General features: G+C 40.1%; 1 protein-coding gene across 1 annotated transcript in view; it reads right to left on the bottom strand.

Moving 5' to 3' along the window:
- Positions 1–16,072, bottom strand: part of LOC145354841 (DNA topoisomerase 2-beta-like) — a 155,341-nt gene that overhangs the window by 74,789 nt on the left and 64,480 nt on the right. The window contains exons 14-19 of the mRNA XM_080206368.1: positions 11,630–11,740; positions 11,423–11,528; positions 11,073–11,182; positions 9,536–9,628; positions 9,333–9,447; positions 5,615–5,736 (exon numbers count right to left, since the gene is read on the bottom strand). Of these exons, the coding sequence (XP_080062494.1) occupies positions 5,615–5,736; positions 9,333–9,447; positions 9,536–9,628; positions 11,073–11,182; positions 11,423–11,528; positions 11,630–11,740 (657 nt within the window). The remainder of the gene's footprint in view (positions 1–5,614; positions 5,737–9,332; positions 9,448–9,535; positions 9,629–11,072; positions 11,183–11,422; positions 11,529–11,629; positions 11,741–16,072) is intronic.

Genomic DNA, 16,072 nt, shown 5'->3' with positions numbered 1-16,072 from the left:
AGGCACTGATAATTTATAAAACCAAAAACTCAGCCATTGCCTCTTTCAGATCTAATGGGAGATCCCTTCAATGTCACTAACATTTGTGTTTCTAATCCCAGCCTTCGGTCTTAATACAGCTTCAAACACTGTGGTCCATCTTGGCTCATAGAACTCAATTTCCATGTGATACTGAACCAGAACCATTGTTAGTACTTAATTCAGCCCTCCACAAATCTAATATTGGTGGAATACCCTCATGGTGCACAATAGTAGGTAGGATTTGTTTTGCAACTACTGTCAGCAGGAATTCCTCAGTCACCGCCAACCTCAGGATTAATCAGTACCACATAAAACACTTGCTGTATTTCGAAAGTGACTAATTGGCTATAGGTAACTTTGGAGCACCCAGAGGCAATAAAAGGCAACGTGGAAACATATTGTTTGCAATTTATAACTGCCATTGTCAGCAATATCTGTCACTGGTTGAAAGGGCTGTCTAATAATCATTTTCTTTCTGGGACTTGCCAGCAAATTGTCTGCTGAAGATTGTGTTGAGTTTCTGTAAGTGCCAGATTGATTTTGTTTAAGAGAGTTCTGGCATCTCCCTACTCAGTCTAAAAATGCCAGCTTGAGAGATGATATGCCATTACTGTACCTGCAATAAAAAACCATTCATTAAAAATTTGGCACACAAATGGCTCACCAGGTAATGCAGACTTTGGTTAGAGCCACTGTGACAGAACTATGCATCTATGATGATGGCTTATTTTTATATACTGTCTTTGGTGACAACAAAATCTCAAGGTGCTTCACAACAGTACAATAAAAATTGATTACCAAGGCAAAGATGATTACATAAGACAACTAAATGTTTTACTAAATAGGTGAGATTTTAAGAAGATTGTGAATGGAAGTGAGGGAGGTGAAGCAGGAGTTTATGGGATAATTCCAAAGTGTGAGACCCAAGCGATTGAACATACAGCTTCAATGTGAAGTGGCAAGCAGAAGATAAAAGTTTTGCATCAGCTTAGTTATCTTCTCACAATCCCCATGTGAAGATGAGACAAGTTCATAACCCTGACAGTCAGGTTTCCCAAAATGGCTTCAACAGCCACAATCCAGATTGTCAAAGCTTTCCAAATGTTCCATCAATCGCATCTCAAGTTTCCATAAGGATGCCTGGTAGACCATTTCCAAGGAGTAGGACGAAGAGGTCCTGTCAGGCCTGTTGCTGCGACTAAGATCACATCTGACAGATACTGGGTAATCCAGGTCATAAACATTCTAAGTCCAGAAATCCCGAAGTTAGTGTTTGAGCCCTTCCTTGGAGTTTCCAAAATGGCTGTGCCCAAAACAAACAGAATGTGAATAATTTATTATCCCACTTCAGACTGGCTCCGTGTACAACCAAAGACAATTTCACATGGGTGCATTTTCAGTCCAAATCATTCCTATAGGTCATGGATTTGGTTTTGAAAGGTTAAAAAGATTTATCATTGATCCCTATGACATTATGAATTTAAAACAAAAAGACAGACTGTGCAGAAATTGTTGCAAAAACCTCAAAATGACTAATAAGAACAAAATGAATAGTTAAAAGAATCCTTCAAATAGAGACTGCTAGCATTAGGAATCACGGCAGAATTTTATGACTCTGCACCATCAGGAGGGCTGTAAAATTTCTTGGGTGATCTTCCTACTGTTCTTCCCAAACTGTTTGCAATTTTACAGGGGGAACGCACAACTTAATGTGGCCCACCTGTCCTCACCCGAACTACGGCACTTATGTAACCAATTAACAAGGGTCACTTCCCATATGCCTCAATTCAAGTAAAGCTACCATACAGGCGCCAACCAACAATGTGAAAAATTGCCCAGGCATGTCCTGTCGTCAAAAAGATGAATCCAATCTGGCCAATTACTGCCTCATCAATCTATTCTCAATCATCAGCAAAATGATAAGAGATGTACCTCATTGAGACGTATAAGATGATGAATGGGATGGATAGGATAGAGGTGGAGAGACTCTTCCCGCTCAGAAAGGATAATAGGACTAGGGGGCACAGCCTCAAGATAAAGGGGGGACGGTTCAGAACGGAGTTGAGGAGGAACTTCTTCACTCAAAGGGTGGTGAATCTCTGGAATTCTCTGCCCGTTGAAGTGGTGGAGGCTACCTCGCTAAATATTTTTAAGACGCGGGTTGATGGGTTTTTGATAAGAGAGGGTTATTAAGGGTTATGGGGAGAGGGCGGGAATGTGGAACTGAGCCACAACAGATCAGCCATGATCTTATTGAATGGCGGGGCAGGCTCGAAGAGCTAGATGGCCTACTCCTGCTCCTATTTCTTATGTTCTTATCAACAATTCTAACAAAAAGCACTTACACAAAAACAACCTGTTCAATGAAGTTTAATTTGAGTTCCTCCAGGATCATTCAGCTTAAGACTTCATTACAGCCTAAATCAAAAGGGTAGCATGATGGCATAATGGTTAGCACTGCTGTCTCAGTGGCAGGGACCTGGATTCAATTTCGACCTTCGGTGACTGTGCAGTGCTTGAACATTCTCCCCATGTCTGAGTGGGTTTATTCCAGGTCATCAAGTTTCCTCCCACAATCCAAAGATGTGCATGTCTGATGGATTGCCCTTAGGTTGTGGGGATTAGTGGTGTAAAAACTTGTGGTTATGGGGATATGTCCTGGGTAAGATGCCCTGTTGGAGAATCAGTGCAGCCTCGATGGGCAGAATGTAGGGATTCTTTGAAAACATGCACAAAAAGCTTAATTCAGAAGTATGGGAAGAGTGATGGTACTTAACATCAAGGCAACACCTCAGCAAATGTGGCATCCAGGAGACCTAGCAAAACTGGAGTCAATGGGAATCAGGAGAAACTCTCCACTGGTTAATGTCATAGCTCGCACAAGGAAGATGCTTGTGGTTGCTAGTGGCCAATCATCTCAGAACCAGGACTTACTGCAGAAGTTCCACAGGGTAACATACCTGGTTCAACCATCCTCAGCTGTTTCATCAATGACCTTCCCCCCAACATAATGAGAGAACATGCAGGTTGTGGCTGATAAGTGACAAGTAATATTCATATCACATCAGCGCCAGGCAATGACCATCTCCAACAAGAAAAAATCTAAATATTTCCTCTTGACATTCAACAACATTATCATCATTGAATCCTCGCACCATCAACCACTGATCAAAAACTTAAGCCAACCATTCTGATAAATACAAGAAAATCAGACTAGCTGCAAAAGCAAATCAGAAATTCTGCAGGGCGTAATACATCTCCTGATTCTCTAAAGTCTGTCCATCATCAACTATGCACAAGTCAGGAGAGTGATAAATATTCTCCAAATGCCTGGATGAATGCAGCTCCAACCTTAAAGAAACTTGATGCCATCCTGGACAAAGTAGTCCATTTAATCACACACTATCCACTATTTAATCATTAACTCCTTCCACCACTGATGCACAGTGACAACAGAATGTGCCATCTCAAGATGCACAGCAGCAATTCACCAAAGATCCTTTGACAGCCTCTGCCAAATCATCAACCTCGTGATTAAAATGAATTTAAATTCATGGGTGGATTTGAATCCATGTCTCCAGAGCATTAGCCTGACCCGCAGGATTGCTAATCCATTGACATTAGCACCATACCATTGTTTCTTCATCAAGAATAGATCACTGAACTGCCATGAGAACTAACATACCCCATTTGAGCTGTCATGATGACAGCAGTCTGAACCTCCACGGCACCAAACATAGATATCATGACTTCAGTCAGAATTTCCACTGCAGCACTGACATATTTAGTGGCTTCTGCCTGGGTTACAGTGGAATCTGAGACAGTGACCACCAGGCAGTCCATCAAGTGCAGAGATCCATAAGCATAGTCAGAGTTGATTATCATTTCCACGCTGAAAAGGATGGGCTCAAAGCTCTGTATAAAGTCTTGCATTATGTTGGATGGACCCCTCTCTGCTCACTGACAGTAAGGCTGTGCAAAAATACAAATGGACTGTAAAAGTTCCACAGGAATGTAAAAAGCAAAACATTGGCAAGGAGAAGTGTGGATCCAATACAGGCAGAGACAGGAGAATTGATAATGGGGCACAGGGAAATTAATTACCTTGTGTCAATCTTCATAGAGGAAGACACAAGAAATCCCTCAGAAATAACAATGAACCTAGAAATGATTGAGTGAGGAACTGAAGGAAATTAGTAGTAGTTAAAAAAGAGAAATTAATGAGACTGAAATTTGATAAATCCCCAATAATCTACATCCGAGTATTGAAAGAGGCAGCTTAGACAGTAGTGGCATTAGCGATCATCTTTCAAAGTTCTATAGATTCTGGAAAGGTGGCAGCAGATTGTTAAGTAGCGAATACAACCCCACTTAAGAAGATTTTCCCCCTCTTAAGAAGAGGGGGGAAATGGGAAACAACAGACTTGATTGCCTGACATCAAAAATAGGGAAAATACTAGAATCTATTATAAAGGGTGAGGTAACTGGACACCTAGAAAATAATGACTGAATTGGACAGAGTAAACATGGATTATGAAAGGGAAATCATGTTTGAGAAACTTCTGAAGTTTTTTGAGGATGTTACTAGCAGTAGAAATAAGGGGCTGTGGTATAGATAGATTCTTAGACAATTTTCAATAATGTTGCAGGCAGGAGAACATTAATGAACAAGGTGGGATTTTAAAAACCGGCCAGATTTGTGGTGACTTGTGCTGACACTAATTCTTTATTCTAATTTATCTATTATTACAAAAACTGAATTCAACTTCTCAAACTGGGTTTTAACTAATCATGATCTTTAGTATCAGCCTCCAGGTTACTAATTTAGTATTAAAATTGAGGGCTTCCTTTTTGGATATAGCAAGCTAAGAAAGAACTAACCTTTTGTGAATACTAGTTCTGAACTTACCTCTGAATTTGTGGCAAAGATAAATATGCAAAAAACTAAGCTACAAACACATGTCAAATTGTTAACATAGGACACAGAACACTACAGCACAAACAGGCCCTTCGGCCCAAAGTTGCACTGATCATATCCCTGCCTACCAGGCCTACTTATAACCCTCAATCCCATTAAATCCCACGCACTCTTCCAGAAGTCTCTTAAAAGACCCCAGCAAGTTCGCCTCCACCACCACCGACGGCAGCCGATTCCACTCACCCACCACCCTCTGAGTGAAAAACTTACCCCTGTCATCTCCTCTGTACCTACTCCCCAGCACCTTAAACCTGTGCCCTCTTGTAGCGACCATTTCTACCCTGGGAAATAGCCTCTGAGAATCCACCCTATCTATACCTCTCAACATCTTATATACCTCTATCAGGTCACCTCTCATCCTTCGTCTCTCCAGGGAGAAGAGCCCTAGCTCCCTCAACCTATCCTCATAAGGCATGCCACCCAATCCAGGCAACATCCTTGTAAATTTCCTCTGCACCCTTTCAGTAGCTTCCACATCCTTCTTGTAGTAAGGTGACCAGAACTGCGCACAGTACTCCAAATGGGGACTGACAAGGGTCTTATAAAGTTGCAGCATTAATTGTTGTTTGGTATGAACCACAACCATATGATAGAAATGTTTGCCATTTCACTTACCTCACCATGGTGATAAGCTGACATTTCAGCCACTGATCCTGCCAACTGAGCAACCTTAACTTCTCGTTTGTCATTTCTCTTGTAACATGTAAACAAAACTTTACGTTGCCCAGGTTTTAAACCTGAAATAAATTTATACAAATGTTACAATGCTATTTAGTTTTAAAATAGAGTTCCATTTCTTCAATGTGTTTGTTCTGCATTTTTGGACCACATCTGTACAAACTCCAATTTCTAGAAACTAGGAGACTCCAAGATTGCAGGTGGGGGATTTCTTCAGATATAGGAAGAGGGAAAAACATCCCTGAATTCTGCTGTATAGAGTTGCGCATTCACAGGAAGTGGGCATCGCTGACAGGACCAGCATTTATTGTTTATCCCTAATTGCCCTGGAGAAGGTGATGGTGTGGCAATTTTTTTGAACCATTCAGTCCATGCGATATAGGTGCACCAAGAATTATGTTAAGGAAGGAATTTCAGGAATTTGATCCAGCAACAGTGAAGGAAACAGTAATATAGTTTCAAATCAGGTTGGTGTGAGACTTGGAGGAGAATTTGCAGGTAGTAGCGTTCTTGTATGTTCTTATGGATAGACCCTTAGTGAGTTGCTACTATGCACCGTATAAACAGTAAACAATGTGTGTCGGTGTTGGATGAAGTGAATGTTTAAGGTGGTGGATAGGTGTTGATCAAGCAGGCTGCTTTGTCCTGGGCATGTCAAGCTTACTGACTGCTGTTGAAGCTGCACTGATTTAGACAAGTGATGAGTATTTCATTAAACTCCTGGCCTATACCTGGTAACTGGTGGACAAGCTTTGGGAAGTCAGGAAATGAGTTACTTGCTTCAGAATTCCAAGTTCTGTCCTACTCCTGTAGCCACAACATTGATTAGTCCAGTTCAGTTTCTGGTCAATGGTAATCCCCAGAATGTTGACGATGGGGGAATTCAGCAATGGGAATGTCATGGAGTGTTGAGAAAAGATGGTTAACTTCTCACTTGTCGAGGATGGTCATTGCCTGGCACTTATGTGGTACAAATGTTATTTCACACAAGCCAGAGCCTGAACGTTGTCCAAATCTCTCTGTACTTGTGTGCAAACTGCTTCAGTTTTTAAAGAATTGTGATTCGTACTGAACACTTTGCAACCACCTCCATTTGAGTTTTGATGGAGAGAAGATCATAGGTGAAGCAGCTAAAGATGATTGGGCTTAGGACACTATCCTGAGGAACTCCTTAAGCAATGTCCTGGGGCTGAGATGATTGGCCTACAACAACCAAAACCATCTTCAATTGTGTTAGGCATGTCTCCAACCAATGCAAGTCTTTCCTGTGATTCCGACTAAGTACATTTTGCTGGGATTCCTCGATGCTTCACTTGGTCAAACGTTGTCTTGACATCAAGGATAGTTGGTCTCATTTTGATTTCAGTTCTTTTGTCCATATTTGGACCAAAGCTGCAATGCAATCTGGAGCCAAATGGCCACAGGAAACTCAAACTGAGCATCACTCAGCGGGTTGTTGGTTTAGTGGGTATCACTTGACAGCATGGTCGACAAAACCTTGCATCACATTTCTGCTGATTGTAACTATACTGACGGAGATCTGATTGGCTCAACTGGATTTGTTCTGCTTTCTCTGGACAGAACGTAGTTGAGCAATTTTCCACATTGTCAAGTAAATGTGAACGACGTAACTCTACTGGAAACCTAGATTAGGGATATGGTAGTCCAAGAGCACAAGGGATGCACCTATGGCCTTTTCTGTAAGAAGTACACAAAGCAGTTTCTTGATATATTTTAGAATGAATCGAATTACCTGAAGACTGGCATATATGTTGCTGGCTGAAGATGTTGCAAATGATTCAGCTTTGTATTTCACAACAAGGTGCTGGACTCCACCACCAGTGAGAATGTGGATGTTTTTGGAGCCTCCACCTCTGGCTGGGTGTTTAATGGTTCATTCATGATTGGATGTTGCAGGATTGTAGAGTTCTGATCTGATCCATTGATTGTGGGATTGTTTAGCTCTATCACATGCTTCCACTGTTCAGTGTGCATGTAGTCCGATATTATAATTTCATCAAGACGACATCTCATTTAGTTTTGCCTAGTGCAAGCTTTTTACATTCTGTATTCAACAAGGGTGGATCCCTGGCTTGATGAACAGCAGAGTGAGGGATATGTTTGGTCATGAGGTTATATATTATGGTTCTGCCAGTATCCCACAGCAGCTCATGAATGTCCTGTTATGAGCGATTTGGACTGTTCTGAACCCATCCCATTTTGCAGAGTGATCCTGCCATACAACAAGATGGAGGACATCCTCAGTGTAAGGACAGAATTCCATCCCCACGAGACATGGTGGTCACACTGATTAATAGCGCATTGGACATGTGCATCTGTAACAGACCCACTGGTAAGGAAGAGTTTAAGTTGGCTTTTCCCTCTTGTTGGTTCTCTTATTTTACAACATACAACATGCCCTATAGAGCTCTAAATTTGGTCAGTAATGGTGGTACCGAATCACTCTTGGTGATGGGCATTGAAGTTCTCCACTTACTACTCTCAATGCTTCTTCAAAGTGGTGTTCAACGTGGAGTAGAACTGATTCATTAACTGATGGAAAGCGGTAGGTGGTAATCAGCAAGGAGTTATCTTGCCCATGTTTGATTTGGTCCCATGAGACTTCATGGGATCCAGAATCAATGCTTAGGATTCTCATTTCTGACTATATACCACTGTGCCACTAACCTTTGGTCGATCCTGTCCTATATACACCACTGCACCACGACCTCTGGTCTGTCCTGATGGGGCGGGGTATACCCAATCATGATAGTGGAGGAGTCTGGGACCTTGGTTATAATATATGATTTGTTGAGTATGACTGTTAGGCTATTGTTAAACTAGGCTGGGATAAGCTCCCCCAATTTTGACAAAAGTTACCACATGATAGTGAGGAGGATTTTCCAGTGCTTAAATCAATGCTAGGTATTCTTTTATTCTTATCCAATTTATCTATAGTAATTTGATACTCCTGAGTGGCATACTAGGCCATTAAGAGTTAACCACTTAGTTATGAATCTGGAGTAACATATAGGCCAAAATGGCTAAAGTGGCATGTATTTTCCCTGAAGAGCTTAAGTGAACCATTATTTTTTAAACAACAATCTAATAATTTAATAATCATTCCTGAGGCTAGCTTTTATTCCAAATTTATCAGTCAATTTAAGTTCATCTAGATGCTTTGTTGAAATTTGAATTCTTGCTTCTGGAGCATTGTCCAGGCCTCTGGCTTACTAACTCAGTAAAATTACTACTATGCTATAATTTCCATTGTATAGTTAACCATTAGCACTAGTAGGGAAGCAAAATTATCAAAACTAAAAAACTTTTTTGTCTCAACATTATAACAATTAAAAAAAATATACAGAGCAAGTTTATATCATCCTACATTTTGTTAATTATATCTTGCGTGCAGGTTCTAAAATATCTGAAATCAAGGTTTCTTGAACTACAGTTTCTAATAAGCTGGATGGAGTAGGAAGTAAAGGAATTTTAGATAATATGACTTCAGTTAAAACTGAACATGGATTTAATTTATTATAAAAAGTTCATAAAGATCCAAGCTTCATTCTTGCATACAATTCTGGAAACCTATGCCATAAAGAAATACAATAATAGACAAATTATAGGATAATTTCCAATCAGAAACACTTACCATCAACAAGAGAAGGAATGGACCTTTCATTGTCAGAATTTGAGAAAAGGATTAATTCCTTGTTGATGAAATCATTGTAAGTCAAGTACTTTGTTGCTGTTCCATATAAATATTGCTGTAAAATTAGATGTTGAAAAGTGACAATATTAAACACAACAAAGCAAAACATTGACTATTAATGACTACAATTCAATGACACAGACCTCTGGCAACCCATGTAGCCGTCTCTGTCTTCTGTCTTCCATGAAATTGGTTAGCCATTCTTTTCGATCATCTATCTTCTTTTTGCTGAAAGCCTGAAATGTGAAATTTTCTAATTATATCATTAAAGGTAGCTGATAAACAATGGAAGCGTCACCATGTTACAGTTTCTAGTAACTATCCATGAAGTCACAATATCACTAAAGAGGGGATTTACTAAATGGATAGCTGATCAATGAAATCATGGCTTAACTTAAAAAAAAGTCTGCCAATGAAACACTTTGAATCAAAACAAACCAATTTTTGTGCTTTTAATTAGCAGGAGTTTATCTTAATGCATTCTCCTGAAATGAATGACAATAGTGGGATCACATTATTTAAATGCAATATTTATGCTGAAACTGACATCTCCAAACTCCGTGGCCTGGGCCACTGCACCTCCCTCTGTGACTGGATCCTGAACTTCCTAACTCTCGGACCAAAATCAGTAAGGACAGGCAACAACACCTCCTCCATGATCATTCTCAACACCAGTGCCCCACAAGGCTTCGTTCTCAGCCCCCTACTATATTCTTTATACACCTATGACTGTGTGGCCAAATTCCCCTCAATTCGATTTTCGAGTTTGCTGACATCACTGAGGTGGGTTGGATCTCAAATAATGACAAGACAGAGTACAGGAATGAGATAGAGAATCTGGTGAATGGGTGCGGCAACAATAATCTCTCCCTCAATGTCAACAAAATGAAGGAGATTGTCATTGACTTCAAGAAGCATAAAGAAGACCATGCCCATATTTACATCAACGGTGATGGAGTAGAAAGGATTGAGAGCTTCAAGTTTTTAGGTGTCCAGACCAGCAATAATCTGTCCTGATCCCCCCCCGTGCTGACACTATAGTTAAGAAAGCCCACCAACGTCTACTTTCTCAGAAGACTAAGGAAATTTGGCAAGTCAGCAACGACTTCCACCAACTTTTACAGATGCACCATAGGAAGCATTCTTTCTGATTGTATCACAACTTGGTATGGCTCCTGCTCTGTCCAAGACCACAATGATCTACAAAAGGTCGTGAATGTAGCCCAAATCATCACGCAAACAGCCTCCCATCCATTGATTCTGTCTATATTTTCCACTGCCTCAGCAAACCAGCCAGCATAATTAAGGATCCCTAGCACCCTGGACATTGTCTCTTCCACCTTCTTCCTTCAGGGAAAAGATACAAAAATCTGAGGTCACATACCAATCGACCCAAGAACAGTTTTTTCCCTACTGCTGTCAGATTTTTGACTGGACTTATTTTGCATTAAGTTGATCTTTCTCTACACCCTAGCTATGATTGTAACACTACATTCTGCACTCTCTCCTTCCCTTCTCTATGAACGGTATGTTTTATCTGGATGGCTCGCAAGAAACAATACTTTTCATTGTATGATAATACATGTGACAATAATAAATCAAATCAAAGACATGTAAATGTTGGGCTTTCCCTGAAACACTGACAAGTTGTGATTTTTATAACAGAGCTATGTTTAATACCAGGGTAATTGCAGCATCGTCTTCTGGGCCAGTGTATCGAAACGCTACGCGATGCCTGTCCATATCTGCAAAGTATTCTTTTGCTTCTTTTGATGTACTAGTACCGAGACCTGTGTGAGATATCATATATTTCAGTCACTCTATATGTCCATTCACTATGATTATTACTTAGCTTAGCTCTATCAGGTACCTGCTATTGGCAGAATGAAACCCAACTCCAGTTTGAGAGCATATCAGCATTAAGAGAACGTGTTCACAGCTGCGCAAAAATATAAAATTTCTAAATTAAGTCACAGTTTCCCCCACCTCCTTTGGTTTTTACTTTTGAGTAAAGCTTTTATATTACAAACCTTTGTAGTACTTCACTTTCCAAGATTTGTTGTTTTCTATTTGTTTTTTCCATTCATCAAATTCAGGAATGCTGTAGAATGCCAATTCTTGTTTATTTTTGGTAGCCTTTATTGGAAAGAAAGCATATTAAAACCATATTTTGATCAACAGCAATTAGAATTGTACAATGTTCTGTGAAAACAATAGTGATTTTAAGGTTAACTTGCCTTCACTATCGGTGTGATGAATTCCTCCAAAAATTGATGTCTCAGAAGAGATGGCCAGTTGTGATGAAAGAAGTTAATCAGCAAGCCTTTGATGTGAGAGCCATCCTGATCCTGTAACATTTTAACATATGCAAAATCATACTAACTTTCAAGTTAGTCATTGTGATAAATTGACAAAATTCATGAATTGTGCAACAGCCCTCATAGACAAAATTAAACAAAAGGTGATGAAATGCTGTGGAGGCAATGTGGTTGTGGTCACTTGCAAGAGCCCTACATCACCTCTTTCCAAGAAGACCTGCTGCATCTTGTGCCACTCAGGCACTCAACACCCCAGTGACGGGCCTACCCTTGGGATCAAGGAATGAATTCTCGTCTGCCGAGACCCTCCAGCCAATCAAAGGCCAGCAGCTCTTCTGAAGTCAGTAGTGCCACTTGGGAGGCAGTAGCTATTGCTGGTACTACACCCACCTCTCCATAGACCTTCCCACCATGGACTTAATTGGGATGGATGCAAGTGTGGCCTTCCAGTCCTATTAAATGGTTTCCCCAACCACCAAACTGGGCTGACGGGGAAGAGCAGAAGTTTCCATTCACAATCTTTCTTCTATTTATATCATACTAAATCTTTTTTATTCTTATCTGCAAGTTGATTTACCTCTCCATATATGCGAGCTTCTTTTATTGGTACATTACTATTTCTAACTGTTCTTTTTCTGCACTCCCTCCATCATAGGGAGGCATTCCATGATTTAAGGCATTCAGTTGGTAGCAGTGTTCTCACAGGGAGCACATAAACAAAATAAAATATTTGCATTTATATAGTATCATTCTCAGTGAAGCACCCCAAAGCATTTTAGAACAATTAATAATTTTGGTGTGTAGTCAATTTTGAAGGAGGCAATTTTGAAAATGAGGCAGCCAGTTGCTTTGCTGCCAAGTCCTGTGAAAGACAACGAAACAAATGACTTAATATTCTGTTTTGGCTTTGTTCACTGAACGATAGATAAATGGGCTGGACACTGAAGCATTCTCTTGATCTTCCCTTGTATTTTTGTACATTTCCCATTATCTTTTTGTGTACCTTTTTCACATTGGACTACCAGTCTTTCTAGATGTCTAGGTCTCTCCTCCTTTTACTGCCTATGTAGACATTCAGTCACAATCATGAATAAGTCTGACCTCTCCACGTGAGCGTGAGCATGTGTGTGTGTGTGTGTGTGTGTGTGTGTGTGTGTGTGTGTGTGTGTGTGTGTTGGGAGGGGGGGCGGGATTGACTGCCATCTGGTCTTTACCTTTTTATGTTATCTTACAGTGAAATCTGAAACTAGAATTGGTGAACTTCAGAACAATGCTTGGACGGATGAACAGTGGTGTGAGCTGCCATTGAAAGTGGGAAGTAACATTAAACAGAGGTTCAACAGGGCCTGAATTCAGAGTGTGGCAGTAACAACACGATCTGAATGAGATCCCTAGATGAGCTTTTTGTCAGGCTGCTCTAGTGACATCAATTAGAGAATATCCTAGCACAATTTCACTGCAACAGGGAGTACAACTAGCCAGAAGGACACTCTAATTAACTTAGTGAACACCACAATACTGAAAAGACTGTCCTCCTGTGTTACAAAGGAGGACAGATTATCCCATTCAAGGCACATCACATGACTGATACCACAGGAAGGAAAATGGAGAAGCTGAAGAAAATTAATTAAATTACAGCAAAAACATAAAATGTGCAGCTGAACACAAAAAATCCATTAACTGGCAGATCGTAATCACAAGTGATTAAAGTAAAAGTCACAATTACCAACAAACTTTTTTTTTAAACTTGACATGGAAGCATTCAAGTTGCTAGAAATGTTTTCACCCAAAAAAGTAGAATTACTACTTCAGTGGGCAGGCCTCTGAAGACCTAAATGATTAGATGGAGTTTGACAAAGGATTCCACGATCTGTATCTCTCAACCTGTGTTACAAATCTTATCTAGATTAGCCAATTCCATAAGTTTCAGTTAAACATATCCTTTCCTAGAAGGTGGACACAAATAACTTCTGAGCAATGATTTCTAGGAGGACCTGGTTGGAAGACAAAATAAAGCTAAAATCAGGAAATTAATAGATTCTAAGAAGATACAACCCTCACCTCATGCAGCATATATTTAGCAGCAATTTGTTCTGGATAATCTATTTATTTCAAAAATGATAAAGACAAATTGTGATAGAGGATCTATCCTCAGAAGTATGTTCTGAGCACTGGTCAAGAGCTAAGCTATTAAAAAGGGACATTCTGACAACATCAGCTCCAGAACTACATCACAGCGTGACAAAGGGAAGACATTCATTTCACCCAGGTTATTTATTTACCTCAACTATCACGTTGGTATTTAATCTGGAGCTAAACTTCTAATCTCATATCCTCTCCACCCCAAGAATGTCTACTGCCACCTCCCTAATATTGCCTGTTTCCATTAATACCTCATCTCACTTATTCCTGAAATCCTAATGTATGGAATGGTTTATACAGCTCTAGCCTCAACTATCCAAAACCCTGCTGTCTGTACTCTAACTCACACAAAGTCCCATTAGCCTATCACCTCTGTCCTTGCTGATTTACATTGGATTCCTGCGTACTGGCGCTTTAATTTTAAAAATCTTAGCTTAGCATTTGATTTCCAGCATGGTCCCTCCCTCCCGATGTCAGCAACCATGACAACCTTCTATGAATTCTGTAACCTCCAATTCAGGTCTCTACATCACCACTTCTGTGGCCCATCTAGGCCATATTATGCTCCTTACACTCTCCATCTGTAAGACTTTGCTTAAAAACTATTTGTTTGACCAAGGGTTTGATTATTGTTGGGTCAATGACAATTTTTGTCTGAATATGCTCTTGTTAATTGCCTTGGACGTTTTACTATGTTAAATGTGCGAATTCAAAACATTGCTGAGTATAGTCAGTATAGTACCAAGAAGTGTTGCAGTGTCAAAACCACTGTATTTCTAGTTGAGATGTTAAATCCAAGACTTAGCTGGCCCCCTCTGGTGAACATAGAAGATCACAAAACAATTAAGGCTAATAAAGTGGTACTGATGGAGCACTGCACTGTTGGAGCTGCTGCTTTTCTGAAGAGATGTTAAATCAAAGCTCATCTGCCTGTTCAGGCAGATGTAAAAGATTTCATAGCACTACTTCAAACACAAGCAGGGGAGTTATTCCACAAAAGCAGATTATCTGGTCATTATCACATTGTTGTCTGTAAGAGCTTGCTCTGTGCAAATTGGATGTCAAGTTTTCTATATTACAACAGTGACTACACTTCAGAAAATGCTTTGCGATACCCAGCGGTAGTGAAGAACATCATATAAATGCAGGTCTTTCTTACTATTACACTGGTTGAAGAACAGCAGAAAAGTTGATGACATTTATCTTTCAGCCAACAACATTAATACCAAGTCATTTATCTTGTTGTTTTTGGAACATTGTTATGCATAAATCTGCTGCCATATTTCCTATAATGACTGCATTTAAAAAGCATTTTGTTGGCAATTACATTTTTTGAGACATCTTGATTACTTTGTCAAAGACACTATATGTTTACAATTCTGTTTTCTTTAACTTGTGCTTTGCTCACAATCAAGACTGAATTGCTACCAACAGTAAAATAGAAAATCTAATTTTCAACCACGAGATAGGTTGGAAGAGGATGGTGGGGAAGAAAAGTCAGTTTCTTTCCTGATTCTATTTTAGTTTATCTTTAATGTAAATTGAATTTTGAAAGCAAATGAAGCCTCTTTCAGTGAAACAGAAAGGAAATTATGGAAAGGGGTGGAGTTCAATTAATTATGGAAGTAGACTTCTGCCTTTGGAGTGCATAGGTAGGACGGGGTTATTTGAAAATAGATTTATCAGAAAGGCAGAATACAGGAATTGGGTAGGTAGTCAAAAGAAAGTTAAGAGCAGGGCATAAGTAAGAGGATGATAAGGAGATGGACATTTGAGAGATAAAGGAATCATGTACAGAATGGAAAAGTAAGCACTGGGCCACGTTTTACCAGAATCCTACACACACACACACAGTTGCTGACTGCTGCCACTGTGACACTTCTCTATTACATCACTTACCATCCTACCAAGGAAACAAAAACAGATGAGAAAGCAAAAATAATTGAAAAGAGTGAAAGGCAAGCTTTTTAAAGTTTATGTATTAGTGTCACAAGTAGGCTTACATGACTGTGCAAATTCTCTACTGGCCATACTCCGGCGCCTATTCGGGTACACGGAGGGAGAATTTAGCATGGCCAATCCACCTAACCAGCGCATCTTTCAGACTGTGGGAGGAAACTGGAGCACCCAGAGGAAACCCACACAGACACAGGAGAACTTGCAGACTCCACACAGACAGGAATTGAACCTCGGTCCCTGGCACTGAGGCAGCAGTGCCAA

The sequence above is a fragment of the Carcharhinus amblyrhynchos genome, chromosome 2, assembly GCF_965287045.1.
Source record: "Carcharhinus amblyrhynchos chromosome 2, sCarAmb.v2.hapA, whole genome shotgun sequence".
Classification (NCBI taxonomy): domain Eukaryota; kingdom Metazoa; phylum Chordata; class Chondrichthyes; order Carcharhiniformes; family Carcharhinidae; genus Carcharhinus; species Carcharhinus amblyrhynchos.
The sequence above is the reverse complement of the archived record's forward strand: the minus strand, read 5'-3'. Positions and strand labels throughout refer to the sequence as shown.